Raw genomic sequence first — 11,022 nt, 5'->3', positions numbered from 1 at the left:
GTGCACCAATTATTTATTTTTTAATAGATGCGTGAGGTCAAAATTTGATAAGTTAAAAGGGGCTATATATTAGTTGTTTTGTTTTAGAATATTTGAAAATTTGTACAAGTCAAAAGTTTGCTAAGGACAGGTTCAAACAAACTTGCTTTTTTTTTTTTTTTCTTGTTTGAATTGATTTGGGCGTGCAAATAGCTAATGTTGAAATCTTCGTATTCCGGAACTACCCCTCTCCTCTCTTTGTCAATTTAGTCAACAACATTTAATGGTGCATTTGACATTGTTTCCACTTTAAGCACATTGGGAGTATTGAAGAATAAGAATGCAGAGGAGGCAATGAAGCAGTGAACCCCATTGCTGCTGAGCTGATCAGATTCAGTATTTTCGTAAGCTTCTATTCATTTTGTTTTGATGTCCATTTGAAGGTCAATGATAATTTTAAAATAGATTTCTTTGTTTGATCCAAAGGATTTGCAAATTCCATTGGCTTTGGGCTTTGACATTGGATAGGAGTAGAGTATTACTACTTGATAAAAAGTGTGTTTTTCCTCATTTGTGATTGTGATGCTTGTTGTCAATGCTGGTATATACATTACTCCATCTCACATCTGTCCCATTTTGTATGAATTAGTTTGATTTGACGAAAGAAAAAAAAGACTTTTGAAACTTGTGATCTAAAATAAGTAATAGATATTTGTGTGATTATAAATCAAATGTTACTTAATATAGAAATGTGTCATTATTTTTTTTAAACCGACTAGAAAAAAAGTAAATCTATAAATTGAGACAAGGGGAGCATTAATTACACTTGACTCAGCGAAACTGATAACACTTGCATATATTTTCAGAAGAACTACAGAATTATAGAAACAGAGCAGGTATGCTGCAAAGCTAAGTTTATGTTGTTATCTATGGGTTATAGTTATTACTTCTAAATTGTTTCTTTCTATTATTTTCAGTTGCCTATGTGAGAGAGCCAAAGCTGCAACACTGGCGTGGATTGATAATTTCTTGTACTGGTTCAAAGACCAGGATTTTGCACGGACAAAACCTGTTGCCATTTTGTTCTTTGCTGGAGTCATGGCCACCTTGCTACATTCTGAAACCAAACGCTTATACTCTTCGTGGTGGGATACTGGCCATATTCCAAATAACTCAAAATGGCTTCAACATAATCTTACTGGTGAGTGCTGAGGGATCATGACCTTTCTTCTTCTAATGGCTATACATGAATAGATTTGCTTTCCCTGTTGGATCTTCCTTAGACTTCAACCCTCTTATTTACCGCTTTCTTTCAATATTATATGATTCTTGTCATTTTGATGTTAAGCTTTTACTCCGATTAATGGATGATGGTATATCTTCTGGTTTTACAAAAACTTAGTAATTCTGCATTGCACTGACATAAAATGTGTGTATGCAATTTGTGCTTGTGAGTCTATTACCAGCATGTGGTATGAACTAGAGTATGATTAGTTTGCCAATCAAGAGGTCACATGATTGAATATGCATACATCTGCTCTTCCATTACCTTATAAAGTTACATCTTTACTTTAGACTATCGGATAAGTTGATACTCGTATCTGGAGCGGTTACACTTCTTCCTGTTTTCCTTTTCCTCTCTTCTCTGCATTACATACATTGTGATACAAGGATAGATAATCTGCTTTGGATCTCAGATTTTCCGTTGTCCTCTTTTCCGAACTAGAAACCATATAATTATATTGATTTTGATGATTTCATCTTCATGCTTTAGGATCAATGAACTATTGTGATAATCATTTCTTAAAAATCCGCTGCAGATTGGGAATTCCATTGGAATGGTTCCTGAAAGTCCTGTGTTTCACATCTTAGGTTGAGTGATTCGAGCGACCTCAGAGGCAGTTTCACTTACCAATGAATAGAGAGGCAGTTCGACATACCAATCATCAAAATATCTGGTTTTAGGGGGTTAATGTAAAAACTGGAACATAGATAGAAAATTCTCTAGACAGGAGAAATCAATTCAATGCATTATTAGTAAAGGAATTACCATGCTGACTCCATAAGAGACTGCATTATTAATGGACGCTCTTTTTGCAGATCCATCACATCCATACATATTATTACAACCACCCTTGCTATCCCAACAAGCTCCCTTGTGCATTCAAAACCAAATCTACTTACCAACTACTTAGACATCTTCCTTTATGTGGATATCTTATAAATGGTGTAAGAGATTATATGCACAATAGCCAGTGGCAAAGCTAGGTGGGGGATCATGGCTTAGACGAACTCACTACCTTTTTCGTAGATTCTGTATTTGTATTAGAAAATTAAACAAATATATGTGTATATTCACTTGTGAACCCCTAACAAAATTGATTGACAACTTAGTGATAAGGAAGCGGCGGTGAAACTGCCTTTCACACTAGTATTATGGGTTCAAACCCCACAAGGAAGCATGTTTTGCAATATTTTTCTCTTCTATCCTAAACTTTAGAACCCCAAACTCCCAATTCTGTCTCTGCCTCTGGCAATAGCTACTTATTCTATAAACTAAATCTGTTCAAGTTCATCACTGTTATGTTACACACAAATCTGTTGAGAAGGAGCAGAAAATGACGATGTAGAGGTGAACAGTAGTTGAGAAGCCGGTAGCTTTAGGCTTACATTTTTGTCTTCTACCCATATTCTCGTTAGTCTTCTATCTGTAACAACTATGCCTCAATCCCAAGTTAAGTTGCAGCCAGCTATATGAATTTTCTCTATCTATGTCAGACAATTTAGACATGTTTCAGACCAATTAATATTTCAAAAAATTTAGGTTCTCTAGCACTATGAGTTCTCTGCAGTTTCTACTGACATACAGATCTCTACAAGACTAGAAGACTCCTTGCAAACAAACATTCAACCTAAAGTTCTTCTGTGGTGTCCTATTTTTCGCTGAGCTGTTGTAAATTTCAAGAAATTATTGGTCATTTGAGACAACTTCGTTACATGTGATTTTAGGTCTCTACCTCTTCCTCTTTTTGATACCTTTAATCAACATGATCTCATACTTGTGGACGGGTGCCTTTGGAAGTCAATGTACGATATGACGAAAACATCTCAAGTGACTTCTCTTAATTTATCTTCTATATTGCTACTTTCACCTTCTATCAAATGTGATCATCTCTAATCTTCTATGGCCATACAGCTATCTTATTATCCACATTTCTGCTGTACTCGTGTTTTTGTGGATATGTTGGACCTTAGTGGCCCAAGATTAATTCCATACAACATTATCAGTCTTACAACCATCTATGGAACTTGCCTTGTATCCTCTCATGGAATAACACTCTAGTAGGACTTCTCTATTTTAACAATGCTATTTTGATTCTATATGTCACAGTTTCATCTATATGTCATTCTCCTAAGACAACGATATTAAGTATCTGAATTATTTGCATTAGCACCACATTCCTGTCTAATCACACATCATCTTCACTCTTCTTTATGCTGCCCGAATTCACAATGATTCTTCCCACTACTACTTCTCCTAAACTCTTAGGGCAATTTTGGCTAAGCTTCCAGGATCTACTTTTTCTGAAAAATCCTTCTTGGTATAAGTACTTTGGAGCTGCATAAATTTGAGTTTGACCACACAGTTTTGAAGCACTTCTGTTTCCGAAACCTACCAGCCATAAATTTAAACTATATCTCTGTCACTTTTGTAGTGTCGCTAAGTTTACTCTCTATTACTCTTTCCCGAAAGTTCATTGTAGGACTCATATTTAATGCTACGATTAGGGGTGTCAAAAATGAACCCAAACATAGGTAACCCGCCCAACCCGCCCAAAATTTTAAGGGTTGGGCTCAAGATAATTTGGATTTTGGATTGGGTTCAATCTCAACCCATTCAAGCCTAACCCATTTTAAGAGAATCCTCAATTGAGCCCAATTCAATCTCCAATTTCAACCTGTTTTAAAACTCTTTACTAAGATATGTTCCTATAATAAATGTATGAACTATTATATATTTAACATCTTTAGGATTTATCTATCCATTTGGTACTTTTTTTAAAAAAAAAATCTTGAGCAGAAATTCGAATTGTGATTATAAAAGTTAAATATCACTATGTTAAAATTATTGAGATTAATCTGGTCAAATTGGGCGGGTCAAGACCCAACCCGTTTTTAGTCCATTTGAACCCAACCCATTTGAGCCCAAAGTAAACTTGGGCGGGTCAAGACCCAACCCGATTTCTATCTCCAACCCATTTTAATATCTCCAATTTCAACCCAACCCGCCCATTTGACAGCCCTAGCTACGATAGTTCACACAACATTGAGTATCTCATTACATGGTCTTCTATTTGTAGTAGTTTTTTTTTAATCTATAAGTTTCTTCTCATGCACTTTTTTTCTCTTTTTCTAAAATCTCATAGGAAACTTAACTGATGTTGCTTGTATCTTATTTCAACAGAAATGGATGCTAAAGTAAAGGCAATGATCAAGATCATTGAAGAAGATGCAGATTCATTTACAAGAAGGGCTGAAATGTATTACAAGAGAAGGCCTGAGCTAATGAAGCTAATTGAGGAGCTCTACAGGGCATACCGGGCACTAGCAGAAAGATATGATCATGTAATTGGGGAGCTCAGGCAGGCCCAAAAAACCATGTCAGAGGCATTTCCCGACCAACTACCTTTTCTACTGGCTGAAGATTCACCCATGAGATCTTCCACACAAGTTACTGAACCACATACTCCAGAAATATTGTGCCTTAGTGCATCGTCTGATACACATGAATTTCATCAGTCCACAACGGGTTTAATACCATCTAGTATACATGCTGCTCAGAAGATTGGATCTCATAATGGTGATTCTAATAAGGGAACAAGTGACTGGGGCTTAAAACAGTTGCTTGAGATGCTTGGGGCAGGAGAAGAAATGCTAAAGAACACAAAGTTCCTTGAAGGAAAATTGAGTAAAGGATTGAACAGAAACACAGAAGAAAAGAAAAAATGTTTGCATAATAAAGTATCTGAATTGTCAGATGAGAATGGGAATATCAATTCCAAGATCCTCACTCTCGCTGAGTCGGAGCACGCTGATCAAGCTGAAGCTGAAGTTCAAAACCTAAAGGAAATCCTAGCTGTCATGCAAGCAGAAAAAGAAACTACCGTCATTCGGTATCAGCAATGCATGGATCAGTTATATGCTGCGGAGAGGGAACTCAATAGCGTACAGAAGGACTCCGTGAAGTTCTGTGAACAAACTAGCAGAGCTGAAAATGAAATTCAGAAGATGAAGGAATCCCTTATCAAATTAGAGGCTGAACGAGATGCTGATTTGAAAAAACACAACAAGTGTCTGGAAAGGATATCTAATCTGGAAGTTACAGCTTCTCAATCACTTGAAGACACAAAAGAACTAAAAAAGAGAGCAATTAAGGCAGAAACCGAAGCTCAGAATCTTAGGAATGACATCTCTAATTTAGAGTCTGAAAAGTATGTTGTCCTTCATGAGTATAAGCTAAGAATGGTAAACATATCTGACCTTGAGGAAAAACTCTTGGTGGCTCAGGAAGAATCCAGAATGCTTATGGAGATAACTGATAAAGCTGAAGCTGAGATCAACAAACTGAAAATTGTTCTGATGGAACTAATTGAAGAGAAAGAAGCTGCTGCTGGTGACTATAAACATTGTCTGGACAGAATATCAAACCTTGAGAATGAGCTAGCTTGTTCCCAAGAGGATATAAAGTGCCTGAATGGTGAGATTTCAATAGGAGCTGCAAATCTTAAAGACACTGAAGACAAGTGTGTTGTGCTGGAGATATCAAAGCATTCATTGTACCTAGAGATAGATAATTTGGCAAAGAAGATTGCAATGAAAGATCAAGAACTCTATGAGAAGCAGAGGGAATTAGAGAAACTTCAAACTGATTTGCAAAATGAGCACTTAAGCCATGCACAAGTTGAAGCAACTCTTCAGGCTCTGCAACACTTGCACTGTCAATCGCAAGAAGAGCAGAGAGCTCTGGCCATGGAGCTCAGAAATAGTCTTGAGCTGTTGAAGGAAGTGGAAGCATGCAAAAGTAGTTTGAAAGGTGAACTTCAGCGAGTGACGGATGAAAACCATAGCCTGAATGAACTGAAATTTTCCTCAAGCAATTCGATCGAGAAGCTGGAGAATGAAATCCTTAGCTTGAGGAAGATGGAGGAGAAACTTGAAGTGGAGGTTGCACAACAAGTTGGACTAAGTAGCAACCTTCAACAAGATATTGCATGTTTGAAAGAGGAAATCAAGGACCTGAACAGGAGCTACCAGGCTTTATTAGAGAAAGTGAAGGCGGCAGGTATAAGCCCTGAATGTGTGGACTCTTCAATAAAGAGCTTGCAGGAAGAGAACTCTAACCTCAGGATAATCTGTGAGAACACCAAATGCGAGAAAGAAGTCCTCCACAAGAAGTTGGAGGACGTTCATGAACTTTTGAAGAAGAAGGCTGTTCTGGAGAGTTCCCTCTCAGGTGTAACTGCTGAGTTTCAGGGATCGCAGGAAAAGGTGAAAGCATTGCAAGAGTCTTGTCAAATTCTCAATGGAGAAAAATCCATTCTTGTTGCTGAGAAAGCCGCTTTACTCTCTCAGTTGCAAATTATAACTGAGAAAATGCAGAAACTCCTGGAGAAAAATGCTATGCTCGAGAACTCTCTTTTGGGTGCAAAAGTTGAACTTGAAGGTCTAACTGAAAAAGCAAATAGTTTTGAAGAGATATGTCAATTGCTGAAGACAAGAGTTAAGGAATCGGAAGAGAAGTATGCTTGCCTAGAGAAGGATAAACAAGCAGAACAGCTACAACTTGAAGAACTTAGAGTTTCTGTTGAAATGGAGAAACAAGAAAAGATCAACTTTATGCGTCAGAGTGAAACCCGATTAATTTATATGGAAAACCATATCCATCAGCTACAGGAAGAGAGTAAGTGGAGGAAGAAAGAATTTGAAGAAGAACTCGACAAAGTTTTAAAATTCCAGTTTGAAATTTTCATCCTGCAAAAATTTATGCAAGATATGGAAGAAAATAATTTTTCTCTGTTGATTGAATGTCAGAAACATATTGAGACATCAAAATTGTCTGACAAACTGATTATAGAGTTAGAAAATCACAACCTGAAACAGCAGGTTGAAGCAGACCTTTTGGTACATGAGATTGAAAGGTTGAGAATGGGGATATATCAAGTTTTCAAGGCCCTTGAAAATGATTCTGACTTTGTGTCTGAAGGAAAGGTGGAAAATGAACAAACTTTCCTGCATTGTATATTGCGCAGTGTTGAGGATCTGAAACGTGCACTCAGAATGTTCGAGTATGATAAGCAACAGTTGTTGATTGAAAACTCAGCTTTTCTAACTATGCTTGCTCAGCTGAAATCAGAGGGCCTGGAATTGGAGTCAATGAAGAAATCTATAGAGGAGGAGCTTAATATCGTGGCAGAGAAGCTGGTTACAGTGCAGAAACACAACCATTGCCTACTAGAAATGAACAAGAAATTACAGTCAGAAATGAGCAACAGTACTCAGCTAAATGCCATACTTGAGGTGGAGGTTCGGACTGTCTGCCTCAAGCATGGTGAGTTGCAGAAAGCTTACTTTGAATTACAAAAGAAATACTCTCAAGTACTTCATCAGAACGAGACATTGTTGACAAAAATCTCAGAGATCAAGGAGGAGAAATGGATAGTGGAGCAGCAAAATGATGTTTTTCTACTTGAGACACTGGCGCTGGGTAATTTCTCTACCATTTTGAAGAGTTATGGTAGTGAAAGAACTGCTGAGCTAAAGTCAATTTTTGAAGATATGCGCAAACTTCATGGTGTTACGCTTGACTTTGAGAAGGAGATGGATGTATTGAATGGGAAGCTGGAGATGAAGGAAACTGAAAACTTACTCCTGAAGAAATCAGTTGAAAGGTTACAAGAAGAGCTCCATGGGGTGAGGGAATCTAATGATCATTGCAAGTTGGAAATGTCAACTGGAAAGGAACTTCAGGGTAAGCAGGAAATTCAGCTTTTTGAAGCAGAACAGAGCTTTAAAGTATCTGAAAAATTGAACTCAGAATTGCATAGGGCTCTGGATGTACTAAAGACTGACTGTCTAGAATCCTCGAAGTTGAATGAAGATCTAGAAAAGAAGATATTTGAAATGTTGAGAGATAATACCACTCAGAACAAGGAAATTGAATCTCTTCAAGAAGCGAACACGAATTTGGTGGCTGAATTAGGAAAATTGCATGAAGAAATTGCAGAGCAGCGAATCAGAGAATACTGCCTAAGTTCAGAGCTCCAAGAGAAAGACTATGAATTTGGACTATGGGAGGCAGAGGCAGCAACATTTTATTTCGATTTGCAGATTTCCTCCACACGAGAAGCATTAATGGAAAACAAGATGGATGAGTTAACCGAGATTTACGGGAGACTCGAGAATGAAAATGCTTCCAAAAGTTTGGAGATTGAACATATGAAAATGTTAATCAATTTAATGGAGAGTGAAATTGGAGAACAGAAGTCACAGTTACATGCATATGCTCCTGTAATAGCCTCTTTAAGGAATGATGTGGTATCGCTTGAGCATAATGTGCTCCTCCAGACGAGCCTTGAGGTAGCTGGCTCTCAGGAACGAAAGGTAATGTACTTTCTTATAATAAGTGATATACATGTCTCTGTATTTTCCTGCTTACTGAAAATTGGGCCTGAATGTTACTCAAGCCTTTTGCATTTTTACATGACCTTAGCTTTAGAACGTCAATCAGTGTTTTGATCGGAATTAACATGGCATATGTTTGCTATTACTTTAAATACTATTGTTATTCAGGATTTTCTTTGAAGTTCTTCCTCTTGAGGATTCATTCTCTCAGAACAATTTCCAGTGTCTGGCATTTCTTAGGACTAGACTGACTTGTTTCTTGCTTTGGTCTCATGACCTGCATCTAGATTGTGAAAGGATATCTAGTTCAAAAGTATTAATTTTACACTGGTTTGATATTTCCTAATTTACTTGTAAGTATAATATTGTATGGACTTGAGTTTAAAATTAAAGCAAAAGAATATGAAGGTCATTCCCAGCTGTGTTTTTACCTAGACATAAAAGTGGAGAACTTGGGATCAGCTGCAATTTTGTGTTGAAATTTCTTCTTCTTGCATATATTTGCAGTGTGTTGATGTTGAGGTTCATCCAGATGAAAGTGGATTTGTAAATCTGATAGAAAATCAATCTGTCATGACAAAAGACATTCAAGATCTGCAGGAGCTCAGAGATAGGATTAAAGCAGTTGCCAAAGTAGTGAAAGAGAGGAGCAAGCCTATTTTACAGGTATCTTCATACAACAAGATACGTCGAGATAGTGCTGAAAGTGAAGTTGAGGAATTAGAATCTCGGCATAGCTTTGATCTAGAAAAAGATGAGCATATAGAAAGGAGGAGTCCAAGGAATGAGTATGGTGAAGGTCATAACAGGCGAAAAACCAAGCCTAAATCCTTTGACGTCCAAAAGAGGATACTGATGAAAGATATACCACTTGATCATGTTTCTGATGGCTCACTACAAAGAATTAGAACAAGAGGTTCTTCTGATGTTGACGGAGCAGATGATCAGATGCTTGAGCTATGGGAAACCATAGAGGAAGGTAGTCCCAGTAAAATTATGAAGGAACGGGCAAATCATCCACCAACAGAATCAGAGGTGGAGAAGGAGTTTGGTGTTGATAAGTTAATGAACTCCTTTGATGCAAGTGTTGAAACAAATAAGCAGATTCTGGACCGGCTTTCCTCTGATGCAGAGAAATTGATTAGTCTTCAAATGACTGTTGATAACATAAGAAGGAAATTGGATAAGAAAAGAAAGGCTAGGAAAGACAAAAATGTTGATTTTGTAGCAGCAAAAGAACAGTTACAAGAAGTTGAATTAACAATTGTGCAGCTGGTGAATTTGAATGGCCATTTGATGAAGAATACAGAAGAAAGCACACATTTCACAGGAAGCACTTCAACATATTCGAAAGAGTTGTTGAATATCAGGGGAAAGAGAGTTTCAGAAGAGGCAAGAAAGGGGTCCGAGAAGATTGGACATGTACAATTGGAGGTTCAAAAACTTGAGTGCATGTTACTGAAACCGGGGGATGAAAAGAAAAGCATTGTCAGAAGCAGATTTTACACAAGTATTGCATTGAAGAAGTTGATTCGTATTGGGAAGAGAAATAGTGAAAAGGAAAAAAAGGCCCATCTTTGTGGATGCTTTACACCTTACAGTATTAGCAGCAACATCAGTAGTAATAGATACCACATCTGAAATGCTTCAGATGTTCCAAGATATTTTACTGTTTGTGTCGTTTCTTCTGTAGTACGAAACTGGAAAACTGATACGCATTTAGTTTTAGCCCTTTAGATGAATCATAACAGTTAGATTGGAGTAATTTAAGCTTTCCAGTTATTGGTAGCCAATCTAGGTGTTTAACAGTGAAACTATCTTCATCTTCATCTTGTGCATGTAGAGTTTCTGCAAAAGCACCAAGTTTCAATAGTCAAGCTACTCAAATTTCCTTCTCTAACCAACATTTGCTTATTTTGTATTTATTAGTACTACTTCTTGATGTCAAACATATTCACCAATCAACCTACTTTTATCTCATTTTGACCTCTATTATATATGACCACATCTGTATTTCTTATTGTAAATCATCAAACTGATTACATTGAAGTAGATAATAATCTAGTAAGGGAATTTGGGCTGGAATAGCTCCATCACATAATATTTTGGAGTTTCTAGTTGAAAAGAATAAAAACATACCTTTATCCTTTTAAGAAAGGGAACCATACGATTTTATATTTTTATTGACAAATTTAGTCGCTATAGCATAAGATATGTTTCTTATATAGCAAAACGTTTAAAGCAAGTACAAGAGTACTTTAGTTTTTTTTGTACATAAATTTTGGTTTGATCCGGTTGTATTTATTCAACTAAAAATTAATTAAAAATAAAAGAGTAAAAAAATATTACTCATCAAATTTA

The 11,022-nt window shown here is 36.8% G+C and overlaps 1 protein-coding gene across 1 annotated transcript; it reads left to right on the top strand.

Moving 5' to 3' along the window:
* Positions 1 to 230: 230 nt before the first annotated feature.
* LOC125865258 (protein NETWORKED 1A-like) lies at positions 231 to 10,423 on the top strand. The gene is made up of 4 exons (XM_049545460.1): positions 231 to 383; positions 957 to 1,180; positions 4,445 to 8,640; positions 9,169 to 10,423. The coding sequence occupies exons 2-4, from the start codon at positions 1,078 to 1,080 to the stop codon at positions 10,300 to 10,302; spliced, it is 5,433 nt and encodes a 1,810-aa protein (XP_049401417.1). The 5' UTR covers positions 231 to 383; positions 957 to 1,077; the 3' UTR covers positions 10,303 to 10,423.
* Positions 10,424 to 11,022: the final 599 nt, after the last annotated feature.

This window comes from Solanum stenotomum, chromosome 5 (genome assembly GCF_019186545.1).
Source record: "Solanum stenotomum isolate F172 chromosome 5, ASM1918654v1, whole genome shotgun sequence".
Lineage (NCBI taxonomy): Eukaryota > Viridiplantae > Streptophyta > Magnoliopsida > Solanales > Solanaceae > Solanum > Solanum stenotomum.
Note: the sequence above shows the minus strand (reverse complement) of the source record. Positions and strands in the feature narration are given on the sequence as shown.

Coding starts and splice junctions, on each gene's coding strand:
- LOC125865258 (XM_049545460.1), top strand. CDS start 1,078: ATGGCCACCTTGCTACATTCTGAAACCAAACGCTTATACTCTTCGTGG. Junction 1,181..4,444: donor GCTTCAACATAATCTTACTG/GTGAGTGCTGAG, acceptor TTATTTCAACAG/AAATGGATGCTAAAGTAAAG. Junction 8,641..9,168: donor CTGGCTCTCAGGAACGAAAG/GTAATGTACTTT, acceptor ATATATTTGCAG/TGTGTTGATGTTGAGGTTCA.